The sequence below is a fragment of the Cnephaeus nilssonii genome, assembly GCF_951640355.1.
Source record: "Cnephaeus nilssonii genome assembly, chromosome: 16".
In the NCBI taxonomy this organism is placed as follows: domain Eukaryota; kingdom Metazoa; phylum Chordata; class Mammalia; order Chiroptera; family Vespertilionidae; genus Cnephaeus; species Cnephaeus nilssonii.
Genome location: NC_137087.1, coordinates 47,642,070 through 47,664,889, shown reverse-complemented (window position 1 = coordinate 47,664,889; position 22,820 = coordinate 47,642,070). Strand labels below are relative to the sequence as shown.

Below are 22,820 nucleotides of genomic sequence, written 5' to 3'. Positions count from 1 at the left end.
TTATAATAACTTAGATTTGTTGATTATTTAGTATGTACCCGGTATAGATATTTACAGTTGAACCATATGGCAAGTCTATAAAGTGTTATACACTTTTTTTATAGATGAAAAAACTAAAATAGCTTAGAGAGAAAATCTAATTGTCCCAGGTTACAAATATCATCAAAAGTTAAAATTGGATCTGTCTTATTTCAGAGTTCACACTCTTAACTAGTCCACCTCATGGTAGAAATATTACATTATCTAAATAATGGTAAAGAATTATTGATTTTAATTTCATGTTTTTAATAAGTATCCTATTATATCACTCTTCTGTGGCCTTCAAAAATAATTTGTGAATACATGTATAGTTTGTTTTTTATCAATTTCCCTTTAGACACCGGAAAGGAGGAATGGGGATATTTTGAGGTTAAATATTTTCATTATGCCAATTTAAATAGAGATACTATATAGCTATTGCACAAGATAAGAAAATGTGTGTGTGTGTGTGCGCGCACACACACACACACACACGCACACTCTTGTACTTTTGCATACAAGACTTTAGCTGAATTTTTCTCTACTTATCCACCCTGAATGGTTGTTAACTTGTAGAAAAAAGATATCCTGAATATTTGAGACTTTATTTTAGAAAATTTTAGGTGATGTTTGGTAACTCCTTCCACTTCTTTTGAAGGAAATAAATTGATTTCCTAGACTACCCCTCCATTCCCTAACTCAATATAGTTATAAATTAGATAGAGTTCAGATTTTTAAACTTATTTATTCCCTGACCCTCAACCATTCCTACTTTTCCCCATTCCCAAATAGAGCTTCAAGGAGAATTAATATCACATAGTTGGGATGAGTTCAGGAATATTAGTTATAGGAAGAATCAACTGCCATGAATCTAGCCCCAAGAGTAAAATTGAGGGATACTAGCACATACCTTTTAAACTTGTAGATCAAAAACACCGCCAGACCAACAAACACCACCGACAAGAGCATGAGCATGGCTGAGCTGCTGCGCCCAGCACTGGAGTCCACCAATGGAGCTAGGAGGGAAGAACATGCTCACTTGGAAGCTATTAGCTGGAAAGTGAGTACCCCTTGGAGAAAGGAGGCCAGGTGGGTTCCATCTGTATATCCAGTCTCCAGTTGCCCTGCACACTATCTGGGCACAGGATCCCTGGTTTCAATGACAAATTGTATCCCCCATCACAGCTTCTTCAGGAAAGTAAACACCTCTGCTCTTCTGGGAGAGGTTTGCTGCTCTTGGTATAAACTGAGCAATGTGTGTTCGGTTAAGGGGAGTAGAAGGAGGATGTGAAAGTCCTATCTCTTAGCCGAGTGTCCGTTAACACGATTACAATTGGCTCATTGGGAACTTTGGATTAAACATGGCTGCAATGTTTCCGTCTCTTCTTTTACACTGTTCTGGTGAAACATTGCTGGATGAGCACATCTGGAATCTCCACATCTGAAAACTCTTACAGTGATAAGGGACATTTAGCAACTAGGCTCTCCCAGAGATCCAGCAGGGGTTGCCCAAAGGAGCATGCCTCCTTTTATTACTCTTACAAATCGACGAACTAGAGTTGATCCCTGTTTCAACTTAAACTTCTACACTTTAAATAGAAGGGAGTTTTAAAGTAATTTCATCTGGCCTCCCAATGAATATTCATAGAATCCAAAAATCCCAGAAATTTAGAGAGTCTGAGGACTGCCTAATGTAATCCCGAATGTTTCAAATTTTTAAAAAATTCAAGGCCCAAAGAAATTGTAGGTTTTCTCCAAGATCCAGGGATTCAATAGCAAGGACACTTCTAAGAAAGTCTTCTTGCCACCTCAACAGCAAGCCTTGAGAAAGATGTAATTAATCTTTCTTAATCTTCACCATGCAAAAGAGCCCTGCCACAAAGCCATTTTCCAGGCATTTATGGAGAAGTATTTGCTGACTGTCTCCTCCCTCTTCTCTCCAGGATACCCACTTCCCCCTGAATCCCAACAGGCACTCACCTAATGTCAGCTGTGTGACATACACAATGACTTGAACCCCTGGCTTTAGTTCAAACTGGACCAAGTTTTGGTTTAGAGCATTAAACAGCATCTCCACGATCTAGGGGAAAAAAGAGAGAGGTTTCATGGGAAGGTGTGACATGTGACAATGCTCCCTCATGGAGGAAGAAACCAGGGTGCATAGGCAGGAAAATGACCATGTTCAATCAGTGGACAGGCTCTTGGGACATCTTTATCAATTTGGGTCTCTTGGAGCCCTGTGCAGCCAAAACAGTAGTTGGTACCATTCGCTTAGACTGGAGAGGTTGGTGAGACAGAAAGCTGTGTCCAAAGTCTCCTAGCAGATTCAAATTGATAATAGACATTGATGTTTCATTCACCTCGTAGTTCAGTGCTCTTTTATTCATGCCTTTTCACTTACCATAGAAAAACCACTGGTGGGGTCCAATGAAAGAAAGTCAACCCATCATTAGTTCTTTAATCTGATCAAGCAATACACAGGGTAGAGAGGTCCCTGCCAGGATTAAAGCAGACATGTATACCCCAGCCCACTCCTCTGTGCTGTTTTCTTCCTTAGAGACAATGCGAGGCAAACATCAAAGCAGAAGCTGCCTCCTTTTTATGGGATAATTTTTCCTCTTTACTTCTCCCCAGCAAGTCTCAGAACACATAACATCGATTTAATCACTCCGTAATTCCCACATCGAAGCCGAAGCAGACTTAGGCTGCTGTCCCTAACACTTATCTCGCCGTACGCGCCTTAATACCACAGCTGCTATTCGTCACTGTAATTACCTATTTATCTAAATGGATGGATAGTGTAGCTTCCAAATATAATTCACACATGCCACTTGCTATTTCAGAATAAAGAGGTCTTATAAAAGTGATGTATGCATAAGCTGAATTTATTTTTGGCCCAGTTAACTATGCAACCCTGAAATGCAAGGATCAATTTTATTTCCCAGAGAAATGACTGCGATGACATCTATGCTGCTTGAGAAGGACTGAGGATAGATGTGGGGATGGGGTGATGGCCAGGTGAGTAGCAGAAGGACCTGGAAGATGTCTATACAATGATTACCTCCTATGGGAGCAAATGTGTTTGACTCATGCCAATTTTTAGCAGCCTCATTCTCACTTATTTTCACCTTTGACTTAGCATCTGGGGAGGCAGGGAAGGTGGAGCAGAGCACAGATACCAAGACCCCCATGGAACAGGAGTGAGAGGGAGAAGCATGGACTGGCCAACTCCTTTATTTCCTGGCCCGTGAGCAGATCACAGGAACTATATGCCCCTCTGGTAAGGACAGTAAATCACAGTCTCATTGGGAAATGCTGATTCCTTAGTCAAAGCCAGCTGAGGCAATCCATCTCTCTCCAAAGAAACATGTTCAAAGCAGTTCCTGTCCCCCTAGAAGCAGAACTTAGATGACCAGGATTTTGAAAGACAAGAAATAGAGAAACTCAAATTCCTCTCTTTCTTACCCACATCCCTCTCCTCTGGGACAAGTCATTGGGTGGGAGATATTAGCAAGTTGAAGGACTGGCAACTGTTGGAAGGCATGATACTGACTGCTCCAGCCTATGTGCATCTATGTTGATTATTCTTCAAAGCTCTGAGTACTGGCGAAATAGTGACAGGCTGACAGGCCAATGGGAGAGACCTTGTCTCACTTTATGGCTGAAATTAACTTTGGGTCCCCTTAGAATGTGAGGTACAGGCAAGTGTTGTAGCCAAGTTGGCTTTTGCTTACTTGTTCCAGGTCCTCTTCATTGCCTTTCCGCCTCTCCGTCAAGTTCTTCGGGGGGAGGATAAAGAGCTCTGCTGAAGTTGGGAGGCCAGGGAACACAGCAACCAGGATCTGGTCTTCCGGGACACTGGTTACCTGCAAGGATGCGTAGACCAAAGAGTGAGGTCCTAGCCTTCCCCAAGTCAACAACAAGGAGCAGAATATGCACAGATACAAGGCTTATATATGTGCATTTTTTGAAAAATATTTAATCCTTACCTGAGGATATGTTTTTATTGATATTTAGAGAGAGAAGATGGGGGGGGGGAGAGAGAGAGAGAGAGAGAGAGAGAGAAACATTGGTGCATGAGAGAAACATTGATCGGCTGCCTCCCATTCGTGCCCCAAATGGAAACTGAACCCAAAACCTAGGTATATACCCTGATCTGGAATTGAACCCCCAACCTTTTGATGTACGGAACGAAGCTCCAACCAACTGAGAAGCCTGGCCAGAGCTATAAGACTTCTATATGTTTTTTAAACGCAGCACTTCAGGCCCAGGTTCCAATAGACTCCAAGCTTTCTTTCCATGGTCTCCTAGAAGTGCTTAGTTTCACTACCTTTTCTGCTCTTACTTACATTTTTACTGAAGCTAAAATACTATCATAAGTGATTTTCAAAGTATTGTTTGCTAGGAACATTTGCAAAAACTCTCCCCACAGTTTCTGTTTTTCTGCACGTACAGAGCTCTGGCTAAAACATGAACAGACTGGCTGCAAATGAGGAATAAGAAGTTATAAACAAACATGGGAAATGCAAATGAAAGAAAAAAAGCAAAGCAGCACTGATTTTCACTTACGAAAGCGGGATTTTTTATTAACTTAGACTAGCTAATATTGGTGAGGCTTCAATTAAGAGGTCCCCTCATTTGTTGCTGGCAGCACTAAAAATTGATACATATTGCGCCAATTTGGTTTTCCAAAGACTTACTTGGAGGCCATAAAAATTTTCATACCCTTCATTCAATAACTGTAACTTGGGGTGTTTGTCCTAAAGAAATGATCTCAAATATAGGAAAAAAGGGGCATGAGAAGAAAGAAACACTCATAACTTTATAATAGCAAATAAGTAGAAAAAAGCAAAAACATTTGAAAAAAATTAAGGAAATAAATGATATCGTCAACCTGTTAGAGTGTTACTCTACCATTAAGATGATAATTAGTACCGAGCCAACACGGAGAAACACTTATGCTAGCTGCATTCTAATCTGTTTCCTTCTATTTCTTTGGTTACAACTCTATAAAAATATAAATGTAGAGGAATTAAAAAGCAAAACAAAACACTAAATGTTATGGTAAGATGTTGAGATGATGAGTTAATTTTTCTATTTCTTGAGTGTTTGGGAAAAGGATTATGTTGCTTTATGATACAAACTTAAAAGTAAGCTTCCGTCTGAAAGCAATTTCTTAAAGAAAACAAAACTCTGAGTTTTCCCCCTGTAAAGAGGATTGACTATTCTCTCCTAAATGTCTTTTATACAGAACAACACTTCTTCTAGTGCCAATCTAAATATGACAATATAGTTTTCGTTTTGGTGGAAATACCCACCTCCTCCCCTGACTAGCTCTGCAGGAAGTGTTCTCCTCCATGTCAGTCTCTGGTCCCAACCCTTTCCAGAACACCAACCCACCACGACGCTGGGACTCAGATCATGTCCACTGTGACAGGTGAGTGCATCCACCTGTACGGTCTTTTCTCTGGTCGCTTCATATTGTACGTTTGTCGAGACATTCTTGGGGTGCTTTGTGGACACCCCATTCGTTTGAAAAATGCCCGAGAGAGTAGAGACTCAATCAATAGTTGCTGGGTTGAACGGAATTGGAGGGGTTAGTTGTTGCCCATTTGATGAGCACCAGAACAAGGGGTAGAGATTGGAATTAACTCTCAGAAATGTGACAACAAAGAGTGAGAGGGTCAACCTGAGGAGAAGTAATAAGCAGCAGTCAGAGGCCTAAAATATCCACCAAGAAGCGAGGCATCCCCTTGGGACCTGAGTGGGCTTTGCCAGAGGCCTCATGTCCTGCTGGAAGGCGTGACCCTGAGCAGCTGGAAGCCTAGGTAACAAAGGACATGGAGCAAGAAGGTCTTATCCTAACCAGTCAGAGGAAACAACTCTCCAGGGACTGGACTGAGGACAAAATGCAGAGATTCACCCAATGGAGTAAAGTGGCTGAGCCTGTACGTGCCGTGGCTGCTGGGACCCTTTGTCCTAGGGAACTATGGTCTTAGGGAGCATCAGTCAGTTAGTGACCCTGGAGGGACCTTGGAGCTATGTGTCTAAGGTCAGTTAACCTCATCCAAACAGACATATGAGTAATTTGTTTTGTGATATTTAAGACTGAGGGATCAGCTGGCATGGCTGTTTATTATTTACTAGAGGCCCGGTGCACAAAATTCGAGCACTAGGGGGAAGGTTTCCTCAGCCTGGCCTGCCTGCGCCCTCTCACAGTCTGGGAGCCCTCAGGGGATGCCCAACTGACATGGCTTAGGCCCACTCCCCATGACTGACATGGCTTAGGCCTGCTCCCCACGGGCCATGTCAGTCGGACATCCTTAGCACTGCCGCGAAGTCAGGAGAGGCTCCTGCCACTACTGCTGCATTCACCAGCTGTGAGCCTGGCTCAGGGCTTCTGGCTGAGCAGTGTTCCCCCTGTGGGAGTGCACTGACCACCAGGGGGCAGCTCCTACAATGAACATCTGCCCCCTGGTGATCAGTGTACGTCATAGCAACCGGTTGTTCTGCCATTTGGTTAATTTGCATATTAGCCTTCTATTATATAGGGTTAAGATTATTATTATAATTACCAAGTTATGGATTATAAGCTTGTATGTTTTTAATAAATACAGTCATACAAAATACAACAAAATTCTGGAAGTTGCACAGTCAAAGGCATCCAGGAACAGCCTCATTTTCATCCCTTTCTATGAACAATCTCTTTGTAAAAAGATTTGAGGTGAAGTTCATCCTCTGAACAACTCCCTGCAGGAATGCTCGTATATTGTTCTCTTTTACTTACTCATCTTCATTTCTGTGAGCTCCTTCTCCTTATCTGTCCCTGGAGCTTTCTCCTCTGTCTTGAGAGGCATCAACATTCATGCCTGCCCAGCCCCCACTCCTCCTATGAGGGGGGTGAGGGGGTTATGGACCTCCAGAGCCTCAGCTCCCACATCTCTACCTCAAGCTGTACTTCTGCTTGATCTTAAGATATGTATTTTCAGCTCTCCTGGTTATCTTAACCCAATTGTTTCTCATGTCCTCCAAACTTGTATGGAAGATCAAATCATTATTGCCCCCCCAGTATACTTCTCCTACATAGTCCCCAACTTGATTAACGGCAAGGCCATCTCTTACCTACCCTTCTAATCAAAAAGATTTTCCCTCTTTCTTCTCATCCACACTACATGTTAGAATTGGCCACCAATTCTATTGTTCAATGTCCCAAATAAACATTGAATCTTTCCTCTTCAGGATTTTATTATCTCTGACTAGGATAACTGTGGTAGTCTTATAACTGCTCATCTTTTGTGAAATCTCTCCCCCACTCTATTCACTTCCCACCATCCTCTGTATTGCCACCAGGATGGATATTTGAAATGTAATTCTATAGTCGGGATTTTTCACTAAAATAAAAAACAACACATTTCACACTTGCCAGTGCCTACTGGTATAAGGGCACTTCAAACCACTTCTAGCTTCTCAGACTCTTCACAAACTGACTTACCCATCCTAGCTCAACATTAGCCACACTTGCCCTTAAAACCTAAAGACTGGCTACACTAACTCTGCCATTTTCAAAGGCACTGTGCTCTTTCAGTAGTCCACAGCTTCGCACATGCTGTTCATTCTTCCTGAAAGATAGCATCCATTGTTGACTACTACTTATCCTTTAAAATATTCTCCAAAGACCATTCTGATAGTTCCTAAGTATTTATTGAATCACCAATATGTGCTAAGCCTGCACTTTTCTGAATAAAGTGAATCTCACTTCTTCCCATGCTCTTTGATATGCTGGTATGCCTCTACCATAGAACTAGTTGCATGTTAGAACTGACCATGTTTTATTCATTTTATTCTAGTACTTCGTTCTGAGCAAAGGGTTCATAAAACCCTTTCAACATTCTCTAAGGCAAATCTGACTTTGGTTAACTCTATAAAATCTACTGGCACGCTCTATTTCGCGGCCTGTAGCCTTCCAATTGCTAACAGTGGTCTTGGAGTCCAGGTGTTTGATTAAGAAAATCCCTGGGGGGGCGGGGCGAGACAAAAAGCCAGTCAAGTGAATGATAGTAGTGTAGACTCAATGAGTGGTCCTCATTATTTCATAAAAGGGATCAAGCTCCTATATTAGAAAAAACTTGGGATAAATATGGGGCCAATCTCCATCTTCAAGAATCTCTCTCTCTCTCTCTCTCTCTCTCTCTCTCTCTCTCTCTCTCTCTCTCTCTTCACCTCCACCCCGTCATCATTCCTTATCCCCTTCCATGTTTTCCCCTCTTTCATTTTACAGAAAATTCTAATCAAATTATAAAATGGGAGGTTTTAACCCACGAAAATGTATTATGGAGGAAACCATCTGGCTCTTTATTCATAAAGATTCCAGCAAATATAAAGCCAACTTACTTTAACCAGAGCTCTCTTGATGACATTGCCAATATCTTGTCTCCACTCTGGAATGTCAGGGTTGTGGTAATCCAGGTTAGGAGAGAATGATAACAGCTGGGACTGGAAGTATTCTGCAAGGAGAGAGAGTGTGTGAGTGAGTGAGGCCAAGAGAGGGTTTGATAAGTGGGGAGACTCCAAATCACCATGCTATAGAGAAACCATCTGCTCTTTCATGTAGCCTCAACTATAATTCCTTCATTCTAGCCTGTTTCTTGGTCTCTGAAAGAGTGTGGGATTTGATGACTGGAAGTAGATTTGTGCTCCCACCATTTTTCCTTAGTTCCTAAGATCTTAAGCCCTTCTTGTAAAACAATATTACCTGAAATGAAACGTAAGTATAAAACCTCAGGAGAAGACTTTCGCTACTGTAGGTGTTATCATGCAGAGCCAGCAAGAAAGCATTAAGTTGGGCTTAATAAGGATAGAATATTGTGCTCTTCCTTCATTTCCTTTGTCCATCCTGCTAGCACTGCCTCCAGGGGCTAGAAAGTAAGTTGATACCCTGGATCTAGGGTGTAGGTAATGTTCAACTTCTTTACCTGGTTAGTGAGTACAAGGCTTTGTTCACTTTGTGGTAATTCATGAAGCTAAAACAATTATGATGTATACTCTTCTATATTATATTTACACTTAAATAATTTTTTTTTAATTTTAAAAATCTTCTTGGTGCCCAGTGAGAGAGCCTGAGCATCGAGTTTGGAAGAGATATAAGAAAGGCCAGAGGAGCTAGTACAACTTTCTATAAAAACTTTGGGATAGTGACTGTTTTTAGGGGCTTGAGGGAGGTTGTGTGGGATTGTGGTAAAAGCACAATTTTACTTAAAATAAATTTAAAAATTAAGAATGGTTCTCCAGGATCGAGAACTGGATAATAGTCTCATTTACCACTCTTCTGCCTTTCTTCAACCTTATATTCTTGGCCTTATGTTCAGTCTTTGCAGCCAATGATGTTAGAATCTCTACCAATAAAGCAACAATAACACATAGATTGTATGTAGCTCATCTCAGTACCTGAACTCTGAGCTCTTCAAGGGCAGGGACCATAAGATGACACCTCCCATTTTGAAATCACTGGTCCCAATCCTCACAAAAAGTGGGTGCTGTATGTGTATTGTAGATACCTCAACAGGACCCCAGATCTAGATGGTTTCCTGACAGTTTTTCCAGCTATGTTTCATTTCAACTTCTGATAAGTCTCTCTCTAATGAGACCATTAGGTTGTGATGCACACACATCCCAGAAGACAACAGATTCCTGTCTGTGCCCTGAATTTATTCAGGAACAAGGTAGGAAAAAGGTTTGGATGCCCCTTGATGACATACATCACTTTCCCATGTCCTGGTGAATTTCCAAAGCATTCAGCAATTGTCACTAGGGTGGATTGGCTGGGTAAGAGGAGGAATCACAATGACTATTTTCAGGGCTTACCATGAACTGCGATGTCTTTTGTGTCCTGGATGAGGGCGTTCCCAGCGGCCACCTGAACAGTGATGGTGTTGGTTCCCTCTGCAAGGAATGTGAAGGAAATGCTGCTGTCCAAGGTGATGAGGGGCTAAAAGGAACAGAAAGACCAATTTAATCCTCTGTGGGATATGAGATTTCCTCCTTCCTGTAAATCTCAGACAAATTTGCATAGCATTCACATATCCCAGGGGATCCTAACTTAAGAATGGAAAAAAGAAAATTACACAGCTTCCTCAAACTGTGATTATATCTTATATCCAGTATCCAAGAATAGTATTTATAAAGTCTAAATGCACTGTACTCCTGAGAGATGGAGATACAACTCGACACCCTGGATTTTGCTTGTCATTCTATTCCTTCCCCTGGGACAAAGGAAAAGTGACTTCTGTAACCTATTCCTATTGGCTTTGGAAATAGGTGATCATTCCTCTTCTTCAATATTCCATGTCACTTGTATCTTCATTCTGTTTTCCATGAACTCTAGACTATTCAGAGAAGTGACTGCATTTTAATAACTTCTGTATCACCTGCCTTTAGCACACCATCTTCCATATCTGTAAGTTGGATGCCAAGTCATACTACTGGCTTTTTATTTTATTATATCTGTGCTTTTCACTGCAAGCCATTTCAATATTTTAATAGGCAGAAAACATATACACATATATATCTGTGACCACGTTTTAAATCCTTTTGTTCTTTTTCTGTTTTATCTTCCTTCTCACAACAGATGGGGATTTGCCTAGGATAAAAAAAGAAACAGAATAGCATTTTCCCCTTACAAATTTGGATCTTGATAAAATCAGATGCTTATTGGGGAGAAGAGAATGAAGATCTTAAGATTAAAGAGTCACTATTCAGTGGCCATGCTGAGGTCCACGCCCTGTCAAGTCCTCCGGTGTGTGCAAGGTAAGAAGCAGGAGGAGGCTTCTCAAAGGCAGCTCAAAAGAGATATGACAAGCTGAGGTGAGCAGACTCCCTCTCCTCTCTGTGCCAGGACAACATTGGGATAGAGAATAATAATGTTGGGGGTGCAGAGAGCTGCCCTTGAAGGGAGTGGTTGTCTGCCAGTGCTCACACGGCAAACCTATGCATCTTAACTGAACATGGCTTGGGTCTGTGGGCCAGGACCTGCAGAGGCTCAGAGATGCAGCTTTCAGAGGGCATCCCTGCTGCAAGACTGGGATTCCTTCCTAGCTCAGAATTTTCAGCTGGGCCTCTGAAATAATAATTTGATTTGTTCTGCTTTAAAATTCCATAGATCCATTTTATGACCAGGATGATAGCTGGAGTTTGGAAGGATTAAAGATGTTGCTCTAAATTTTGGACACTCTTTCTTCCTTATTTGCTCAATGAAAGAGAAAAGTTGAATATGGAAAGGGATATATTATTTCCTTTAACTAAGAGTAAAGCCTAGAGTTCAAGCATTCTTCCCATGCTTATGGCTCTATGATGATACACACCAGGGTGTGGCCTTATGAATTAAACAACAATTTAGGCAAAAGTAGGTTCTATGAAGTACTTCTTCTTCAATGGGCCAATAGTGGCTGTTTAGTGTCCTGTGTTGTAAAGGAAGCTGAAGTCAAGTTGGGCTCAGCATAGCAATGTCAACCATGGTGGCAGAACAAGGGAAAAACAGGTCACTGCCTGTCCCAAAACAAGAACAGAGATATTAATCTCTGGCTATTTTAATGAATGACCTAGGGTGAAGTTTGTTCCCATTCTGGTCCTTAGTTTTTATCTGTTAAATGAAGGGCTTGGTTTAGAAAAACTGTGAGGACTCATTCAGCATCAAAATGGCTTTAAATACACTTTCTACTTCCTACTGGGCAACCCATCGGGTTTCATTTGCCAGAGTACCTTCAACTGCTTCATCACCTTAGAAAAAGTTGTTTTACAAGAAATTGGAATAATTATTTCTAAAGTATTATTTTACATTTTATGACTTAGAAATCTCAGTCTTGGAAATTTAATCATGATAAAAGAAAATACAATAGGGTGGTAAAAGTCTGGGGTGGGGTGAGAATTGGGTGGAAGGGCACAATGGGGGAAAAGAGAGGGAAAGTATATGTAATACTCTCAACAATAAAGATAAAGAAAGATAAAAGAAAATATGTGAAGAAACAAACAAAATGTTCATAGCAGTATATTTATAACAACCCAAAACTAAAAACAGCTTAGGAGAATTTATCAATAGAAAAATAAATAAAGAAGCCAAAGCATATTAGACTTGAACATAAAAGAACAAGTTTTGATGTACGTAATAATATACATGAATCTCAAAACCATAAGAAGTGAAAGAAACCATACACAGGGGTGAGCAAAGGTAAGTTTACAGTTGTTCATATATAAAATATAGAACACAAGAATAAATAATAAAATAATAAATGCTGTGTTTTGCATTCTTTCAAAAATTAACCTACTTTTGCCCACCCCTATTATAAAATAATTCATATTCATGGAATCATTTATATGAAGTTCTAGAACCAGCAAATCTAATCTGTGATTTTAAAAAAAATAGTGGTGGTTGTGGGCACTGGGAGTGGGAGTTGACTGAGAAAAAGCATGAGAGAGCTTTTGGGAGTGATAGAAATACTTCATATCTTGATAGAAGTTTTGATTATAGGTAATGCCTTTGTCAGAGCTCAGGAAGTATATTCTTCAAATGTATGCATTTAATTATTGGTACATTTTATACCTCTATGTGGAGGGGGTAAATGAACATCGAATTATCCTCTCTAATAAAATGGTAATATGCAAATTAACCATCACTCTGCTACATAAACCACGCCCATTAGCCAAGCCACGCCCACCAACCAATCAGGGTGAGTATGCAAATTAACCCCAATCCAAGATGGCTACAGCCACAGAGAACAAGGTTTCCCAGGTAACAGAGCAAGCCAAGCTTTCCATAGCCATTGCAGGCCTAAGCCTCCACTCAAGCTACAAAGTTTCCATTATAGAAGGTAAACAAATTCAAACAAATGGCGGCAGAATGGAGCTTGAGAGAGCAGGCCAGGGTTGCCGGCGGCAACAGGGGAAGCAAAGCTTTCCGCACACCCTGGCCGGGCCCACCCGCTTAAGGCTACAAAGTTTCAATTGTAGAAGGTGAATTAACTGCCACAGAAATGGCTGCCAGAGCCCCAGGCTTGGCTCCCCTCCAGGCTACCAAGTTTCAATTGTAGAAGGAAAATAAATTCCAGATACCAGGGCCTCCCCTTGGGTTGCCAGGGGGCGTGGCCGGCCTGCAAACCATCACAGGCCCCTCGCTCAGGCCGCCCCACACCCCAAGGGAACCCCCACCCTTATCTGTGACACCCTTCAGGGAAAACCAGCTGGCCCCCACCCGTGCACCAGGCCTCTATCCTATTTAATAAAAGAGTAATATACAGATTGATCATCACTGCAACACACAATATAGCTGCCCCCATGTGGTCAAAGATCCTGCCCCCATGTGGACACAAGATGGCCACCACAAGATGGCCAGCAGGGGAGGACAGTTGGGAGGCACCCGGCCTGCAAGGGAGGGCAGTTGAGAGGGACCAGGCTTGCAAGGGAGGGCAGTTGGAGGTGATCAACCCTGCAGGAGAGGGCAGTTAGGGGTGACCAGGCTAGCAGAGAAGGGAAGTTAGGGGCAAACAGGCTGGCAGGGGAGCAGTTAAGCATCAACCAGGCTGGCAGCGGAGTGGTTAGGGGGTGATCAGGCTGGCAGGCAGAAGCGGTTAGGGGCAATCAGGAAGGCAGGCAGGCAAGCAGTTGGGAGCCAGCAGTCCTGGATTGTGAGAGGGATGTCCGACTGCCCGTTTAGGCCCGATCCCAACAGGATCGGGCCTAAACGGGCAGTCGGACATCCCTCCAGGAGTCCCAGATTGGAGAGGATACAGGCTGGGCTGAGGGACAACCCCCTGCCGTGCACGAATTTCGTGCACCGGGCTTCTAGTTGTTAATGACTTGCAAGCTAATGCATTTAGGACAAAGTATATAAGTGTCTGCAGTTAACTTTGAGATGGATCAAAAATTAGTATTAATTAATAGATGGATAGAGAGATGCACATATCAATAGACATAGGATAAAACAAGCATAGTAAATGCTAATGGTAGACTACAGGTGGTGGGTATATAGATGTTCACTATAAAATTATTTCAACTTCAGTGTATATTTGAAGATTTTAATAATAAAACATTGGGAAAGAAACAAAAAAGAATAATCAATGTGTTTTCATTTTTCTTGATTCCATGAATTACTCTCTCTGACCAGGACTGTATTACATCACCCTTCCGTTTTGGTGACTGCCCTCAGCGATCTCTCATCTCTTCCCATCTCTCCCACCAGGATTTTTTTCTCCCGTAAAAGTTGTTGGGTCTTCAGGGAGCCATCGCTCCCTCCATGCCATCTCCTTCAGCTCTTGGTGGTCTGCATGGCCCTCTCTCCTGTCTCTGCACGCTCTTCTTATCTTAGACTCAGGTGGTTGGTATGCCCTCCCTTTCTGAGGGGACTGAAATTCCTCTTACCCCAGCAGATCTGATCTTTCCCCCATCTAGCTGCTTCCCTAGGAGATCCAGGGGGTCAAGCAAGGACACAGGGCAGCAGGACAAGGAAATGTCATCTGAAGTGGGAAGGAGAATGGCATCCCCCCCTCCCCCCCATCCCACAGGGCCCTGCGCCACAGCAAACAGACTGTGCTCAAGGCAGCACGCAGTGTGGCAGGCCACAGGCTCCTGTGCTGGGGAAATGGCAGGAGCTAATTTTGTTTTCCAAATTGCTTTTGTTTTCCATCAGCTGTTATGGTATCACGGCTGCTATCACCTTCCTTGAAAGGCTGGAACACGCAACAGGATCCTTGAGTTCCTTGTGGGCCACTGATAGCTAGTGCCCAATGTTAAATTAAATCAAGTATTTAAGGTTCATTTACGAAATCTATTAGGCAAGCAGATGCATTTATTAAGCCAGACCTCTGTTAATCCCAGCAAATTGGCCTTTCAGAGCCTCACAAATCCAACAGGCGGCCAGAAGGCGATTGACTTCTCTATCTCTGTGCTTTGTCCAAGCTGCAGGGCCAGCCCACTGCGAGGCTGCTTAGAATAATACCTCATGTCCTGCCCAGGCTGTGGACTACATCCCTTCCCACAGAGAATCCCTCATGCGAGACAGGTCTCCTATTACCCACTGGGCCCCGCAAGAAATCGACAAAGCTCTGAATGACTACTTAGTTACAAGATTTCCACTGGACCAATGAAACAGGAAACTTCAGGGAAATCTTTGGATGCAGCCTATACCAGTTTGCCAGACACACTAAGTCAAGTTAATATTAAATATTATGTGACTGGCACAATTTAAATGTATACCTTGATGAAAACGGCCTTCCAAAATTGAACAGGCTATGCAATAAATATACTTAAAGCCTTCAGCTGATTACATAGTAATGAGCGAAAAGTGCTTATTATATAAAGTGTAAAAGGCAGAATATGTAATTTGGGTATCCTATGATGAGGATTATGTAAAATATCTAAAATACATACAAAAACAGGAAGGAATAAGGCAAAATAGTATGTGTAGATTATTATCTGTGACTATGGTGTTAATGTGAAAATTTATATTTGGGGAAAAAAAGTCCTCAAATACACACACATACACACACACACATACATACACACACACAACACATACAGGCTCAAAACTCTTTAAAAGTATCTCAGTGTCTAAAGTATCACTGTCCATGAACCTAATTCTAGCTTCCATTATTCTATCCTAAATTTGAGTTTCTATGACAAAATAAAAAGCATTCATTTATGTTATTCAAAGCCACGTGTTATCTAGCCTTCCCACCTTTCCTTTCATTCTCTGGTTTCTGCATACATGTATCCTGTGAGTTGTCTGAATCTGTCCACACGGAATACAGCCATGCCCAAAGCCTTTACATGCAAATCCCTTTCCCTCCTCACTGCCTCAGTTCTGCTGCTCCTGTAATGCCTGCTTAGGACCAACTTCACACAGGACTCATTCCATAACCAGCAAATGCTGTGTCCATCACCTCCTAGGCTGCTGGACTGTGCCAGGAATATTACACTCTTTAGTGTAGTGCCTTATCTGTAGTATCTAATTACCTCACAGTATTTATAATATCTATTACCTTAGAGTACCTGTTCTGAGATGTGAACCTCATATCCTCAACTACAGATTATATTTCTTAGAGGCAACAATTGTAATCTACACCGCCTTACATTCCTCAAAACATGTAACACAAAATATATGCTCTTGAAAAAGAGCCATAGAGCTACTGATTCAATTCCACATCTTTCGCTGATAAGTTTGTATATGAGCCTATATTAGGATTTCTGGAATGCTTGCTTTCTTCTATTTACTTACATCCCACGTTTGCCCACCAACCATTGCATGTATGTTCATCCTGCCTTCTGTGTGGAATGTAATTTCCTAGAAGGCAGAGGCAATGCTATGTGGGTTCTTTTATTCTTAAGGGCACCAAGCACAAGGCTAGATATAAAGGAGTGGGTGTTATCTGATTGTTATTGAGTGATGATTTAATTCAACCTGTTTAATTCACCTAGTCACAACACACACACATGAAACTGCCTTCCAAGAGTATTAGCCTATTTTCTCTGTAAAATGGGATTACTCTCTTATCAGAGATGTTCTAATAAATAAAATAGTATGTATGAAAGGACTAATGCAAAGCAGTTTTAGGAATAAAGACTTAAAATTAGGATTAGCTCCTTTTAAAGATCAGTTTGCTAGTCAAAGGGGATGGAATGGCTCTAAAATCAGAGCACTCACCACAACACCAAAGACACTCACTATTTGTCAGCCAAAGATGGTGCTCATTGGATTAATTGTTGGATACTGTGGCCACCTTGATGTGTTTATGGCATGGTGCTAGGAAAAGCACTGAAAATGTATCTCTTTCAAATGGACTGCATAGTCGTTCTTGGAGGTGAGAGGGAAATCCGTGGAACCAAGTCAGATTTGTTCCTGAGATGGAGAGGCTATTGATGCAAATGATGAGCACACCCAACAGTGACTGGCATTTACATGTGATTAGGTGTGTTCTAAGAGCTCTACATGCCTTTCTTGACCCACAAAGCAATATTAGGGGAAAGTTACTACCACAATTAACTCTGACACTGCCATCAATAAGCTGAGGTCCCAAGAAATGATAAGATTTAACTGAAGGTGGACAGCCAAGAATCTGAGTCTGGACTCCAACCCACTTTTGTCTTATTTCAAAACTATGCTATTCTAAGGCCTCTTATGTATTAGAATTCTCTTGATTCTTTGGGAACAAAAATAAACTAGTAAGACCTTGGAGAGCTCAGTATTTGGGCAGCACTTCATGCACACATTTATAGTTGAATAATTCCTAACCAAAGAAATGCCTCACATAACCATAAATTTAAAAAAAAAAACAACTATAATGTCTTTCTGTAATTTAACAATGTCCCTCTCATAATATGGTGTTATATAGATTAGATAGATAGATACTTCAAATAATAACTCGATGTTCATGGATTACTTATCAGTATCCTCGCTTTAGAGAAAACAAGCAAACAATGAGACAGGTGATTTGTTCAAGCTAACATAGATAATTGTTAGAGAAATTGAAACTAGGCTCTCCAATCCCTTTGTCCACTTTTCTGTTTATTTATCAAATATGTATTCGACACTGTCTGGTATCTCAGGTCTTAGAATCAGCACTTGAAGAAAAAAATGGTGCTGTAGAGAAACACCTTGTGTTTGGTTCCTTGTAGCCTGCTGAGTAAATCACTGTGTTGATAATGACCAAGAACTGCACCCCTCGAACACAGCAGTTTCTTGGTAAAAATCATCAGTAAATGAGCAGTAACAGAAAAAAAAAATTCCCTGGCTTGACAGCCAAAACCTCACACCATCACAGGAGAAATGAACTTAAAATTCTTCTCACTCTCACTTTCTTTGCCCAAGTGATGTTTTATTTTTCCTTCACCCTGCATGACTGCTGGCATTTGAGGTAGGATTGTAGGGTCTGTAACATCTATGGAATGGAGTGATGCAGCTAAAGCATCCTGTGGCTAGGGGAGGGGGCGGTATGTGGTAGGTGGGAGTTAGGAGACCAGGGTTTTAGGTCTGACTCTACAATCAACCAGCTGTTCGACCCTGGAGTGCTCATCTCACACAGGGAGCTGCATTTCTCTATTGTACTAAGCGGGGATCTTATAAACTAACCTCCCTACCCACTGCCTATGAGTAATAATCCCAGAACTGCACAACATCCGTAGCCTAGGCTAAGAAAATACAGCACAAATAATGCAAAGAGAAAAAGGGCCCTGAATCTAGTTCTATCTTTTATCAAGCCATCCTAACTCCCAGTTTATAGGACAAACTAAAAAGCATCCATTTCGTGAATACTTAGTGTGTGCCAGGGAGACACACATTCTCTTACTTAGTTTGCACAACAATCAAAATAACACAGGTATTATTATTTCCAATCTGCAGTTGAGTGAATTAGCTTGTAGGTCAAATATCTGGACCAAACTCACACAGCCAGCATGTAGCAGTGCTGGATCCTAATCCGGGGCCCTCTGACTCCTGTCAGGTAGGGGCTGAAGTTCTCCTTGGTCATCTTGAAACTGGCAAACAAAAACAGCATTGCCCCATTCATGTTTTAGAGGAATTACTACACCAGCAAAGGAATATGTATTAGCCCTTTTCTTAGATATTTCCAAGTCTGATAGAATAGCTTTTTTAAATTATTTAAAAACTAAAGGTAGAGACCTAAGATGAGCAATGCCAATCACATCAAAAAGGAAACTGCAGACAGAACATGAACAGAGAAGAACAGTAAGTTCCTAAACTGTGGGACCCTCAGCCTAATTGCTCCCAGATTCTGTTATACACGTGTGGTTCTTTTTTATATAACTGTCACCACTACTAGGGATTGGGAGAAGGGAGTAGCTGCAAAGTCCCCTTGAGTGCCTTTCTTTGTGACTTGGCGACACCAGTGCCATGCCTAAGAAGAACCCTGGCCTTCAGAGAACACCTAGAAGGTCTTGATAAGGATTCTTGCATGCACTGCCCCATTTGCTCTTCACAGCCTTACATTTAAATATCTAATTCGCGTTTTCCAAATGGGATTACTTGATCTCAGAGATATTATATAGCTAGTGGAAAGGCCAGGATTAAAACACGTGGAGCAAAGGAAGCTTTAGAAATATTGATCACAGGAGCAAGAACAACCAGATTTATGTAGTTTCTCAAAGTACTCTTTCGTCCTTAGGGTTATTTGAACTTTCCTTGCTATAATGAACTAGAGAGTTATGTCATATTCAATTATGCGGACTCACAGCTTCAGAAAGTACATCCTCGTGCCCACATCCCCAGTGTCCCTGACATCAACCCAGCAGCTGGAGCCAGGAGCGCTCAGTATAGATCGCATCAGACACAAGGCAGAAAGGGCCGAACCTTTGTGCTATTGCCAAACCACCAGAAGTAGGTAAGAGTCCCCAGCTGACTGGGCCACACGACTGCACTGATGTTGACCTCCTTATTTCTTATGGCGACAAATGGGACTCGGAGGTGAACATGCTCCACGGGACCTAAAGGAACAAGGAAAACCATGTCAGTGTTTAAATTCCTAAAATAAACAGACAAATGTTATGACACTCCCAGATTTTTATTCTTAACCATTATCACCTTCACCTATAAGAAAACAAGGATCACAAACTCACACATGTTGAGGTGTGTGTGTGTGTGTGTGTGTGTGCGTACTTGAAATGAAGAACTGCCTCAAATAGGAAAATCAAATCAGGCTTAGATTGTTTGAGTGACATTTGAACTTAATTTACATCTGATGAGCCAAACCAAAAATGCTTATGAAACGCCAATCCAAGGACAAAGCTAGTTTACTAGACACTGAGCCAGTAGACAGGAAGAAAAACAGCAGTCAGTTTCACCTCTGACCAGTAGCCTGTATAGTGATTCAGGGTCAATGCATTGTATAGAGGGCTCCCCCATTATCCTCAATTGTTAATTGGTTCCTTCTCTTCAACCAGGAGCCATTGTGCCTGTTATCCACAATACTCAGTGGGTGTCACTCAGAAGCCCACCAGGCTGTTTAACAAAATGGAAAAAGCCCATCTCCCTAGACTGAAGGAGAAACAAAGGCCAGGCTCCCAAATAATAAGAAGAAAAAGCTGTTTGGAAAAAGTTGACCAAACATTTCTTTTCCCCCTCAGAAAACTGAGATAAGCAGAATCAAGTTCTAAAGTAAGAGAACATACAGGAACACACTTTGTGCATAATGAATGAGGATTTTAATTAAATTCATTTCCCCCCCAAAAATGAGCAAAAATGTTAATGTAAAATGTTAACATGCTAGTGTTGCATCTGTGGGGTAGATATGCTATTTAACTGTCTTTGGGATTTTCTCCTCCACCTTCACCCCTTCTTCTCTCTCCCCATCCCTTCTTACCTTCCTTTCTTCCTTTATCTTATTCTCTTTCCTTTCCTTTCTTCCTTCCTCCTCCTTTTCCTTCCTTATATCCTTCCTACTGAATCAAATCCAATTAAAATCTTCCAATTACCTGTTCACACTAAGGGCACCTTTTCCCAGTTTCCACTGCCATAGTTTGATTAGTGAAAATGACTAAAGGTCACAGCTGCAGCAAGGACATCTGTAGCCTGGGGACCTTAGTGTTTCCCATAGGTGGGACACTTTTCCGGCCACCTAGCCTTTGCTATTGGAGACAGGCCAGTTTAAATGGAAAAAAATGACATAAAAACAGATGGATACTTCCTATTTCTGCTCTGGTTCAAATGTAGCTATGTGATTAGTGCCTCTGTGTAGAGTTTTGACCTACATAGACCATTACTCTGTCCTAAAAATAAGACAATATTTGCCCTGCCTTCCTTATAGAAATAAGAATATATGAAGGCAATGTATGGCCGTTAAAGTACCATGTAGTAGATTATAGGTTGGCACTATTCCTATGCCCACCACGATGACCACCTTGGCACCCCTGTCTCTGTGAATCTTTGGATAGATTTCCCTCTGAAGACACTGGGAAGTCTTCTGTGTCTCACTGGGCACATTTTGTGTTGTAGATAAATTGACATTGGGGGAAAAGGTGTTTGGACATGGACTGATGTTTGGGTGATAAGAACAACCAGGTCTGTTTGCCATTGTCCAGAGTCCAGTGGTCGCCAAGCTTTCGGACCTCATGGACCACCAGTGGTCCGCAGACCAGAGGTTGGCGACTGCTGTTCCAAAGGTTTCCTTAAACCAGCGGTTGCCAACCTTTTGGACCTCATGGACCACCAGTGGTCCACAGACCACCAGTTGGTGATCGCTGGTCCAGACTATACCCTCCTGAACAGTCAACAAGTTTTCAAGAATCTCTGTATTTACACCCTGAACATACTCTCTGCCTACAGCTCTCTGACCTGACCCCAGATGTATGGCACATCAAGATTTCTTCCAGCAAATAATTTGAACTTTGTCACTTCAGATACACCTTTGGCTAAAGGTTTAATTATTTTCAATAAGGAAGTCTGTTCAATTATGTTTTATGGTTTCATTGTCGGTTAGAATAAAAAACACACGGTGTGAGAAAACACTGGCTACTTTCACTCATTTTTTAGGATTTTACCTGATATATCTCTTTTTGTTGTTTGTATTTTACTGATGAATGGGGAAGAGAATGAGGCAGTGGGAAGAGTCCCTGGCCAGCTCATGTCCAAGGAGAGAAGTGAGAGATCTGTTTCTTACACTAACTCCTCTGTCTTTCTCCATGCCCAAATGCAGACTGCTCATTCTTCCCCTGGACCCTCAATTCTCATGTTCTCAAGGGAGAATGGCCTGAAGCCCTTTTCCCTGGCCAGTTCATGGGAACCCTGGACTTTTTCACAGTGAAGGGATGAGGTCACTATGACTTGTAGCCCTATATATTCTTGTCAGCCTGCTCTCACTCAGGGGTCAAGGCTTATGTTGCCAGGAGACTTTGATGCCCAAGGAAACAAAAGGAGATCTGCTCCCTAATCTCACACAAACACAACAGGGATGAGGCTCCCATGAATTACAACACCATCAAATATGGTCCCATTTATTCCAGCTTCACATTTAAGTAAATATAATATCAAGTAACAACAACAGAGAGTAGCTATTTGGTGCAAAGAGCCTGGACCAGAAGCTTCAGGCTTCAACCTAGGGACAGACCACAGAACAGGGAGAAGAGAGCTGAAGGGATTCAGGAGAGAGCATGGCACACACCTAAAACTGTCACTGTCAAATAGGGCTCTTTTTGATAAAAATCTAATAATCTGTGCGAGATTGGTTATTATGGGCAGCTAACAACTACTTTTGTTAGCTAATGGCCCAAGGTGAGGCCAACAGCAGTTTCCACTATAATAACTGTCTGGTAAATGCAGCCATGATTGATTTGGAGGGAATTATGAGCACGATAAAAGTTTCAAGGAACATTTCCTCCTTCATGCACATAACCCACAGTATAAACTTGTTCCTTGATGTTGTGTGTTTTTGCCACTAAGACACATCAGTCTTGCCCGCTGCAGTCAAGGCCCATTCTTGCCATAATTAGCAATATGGGTGGGGCAGGTCCTTGGATTAAAGTAATTTTTTTCTTTGTCTTCATTTTTAAATGCAGAGAAGTGTTGGGCAGAGAGTTAATAAGAAGAACTTAGTGCAGTTGACCCTTGAACAACATGGTTTTGAACTATATGGGTCCATTTACAAATTTTATTGAATTTATTGGGGTGAAATTGATAATAAAATTATATAGGTTTCAGGTGTACAATTCTATAATACACCATCTGTATATTGTATTGTAAGTTCACCACTCCAAGTCAAGTCTCCTTCCATCACCATTTATTCCCCCTTTACTCTCTTCTATTTTCCCCA

The 22,820-nt window shown here is 41.7% G+C and overlaps 1 protein-coding gene across 1 annotated transcript in view; it reads right to left on the bottom strand.

The window, feature by feature from the left end:
- SORCS3 (sortilin related VPS10 domain containing receptor 3) overlaps positions 1-22,820 on the bottom strand; it is a gene marked incomplete at its 5' end in the record, with an annotated part of 521,132 nt that overhangs the window by 5,448 nt on the left and 492,864 nt on the right. Inside the window, 6 exons of the mRNA XM_079794297.1 lie at positions 929-1,034; positions 1,999-2,098; positions 3,753-3,884; positions 8,410-8,522; positions 9,880-10,003; positions 19,367-19,500. Coding sequence (XP_079650423.1) covers positions 929-1,034; positions 1,999-2,098; positions 3,753-3,884; positions 8,410-8,522; positions 9,880-10,003; positions 19,367-19,500 — 709 coding nt within the window. The remainder of the gene's footprint in view (positions 1-928; positions 1,035-1,998; positions 2,099-3,752; positions 3,885-8,409; positions 8,523-9,879; positions 10,004-19,366; positions 19,501-22,820) is intronic.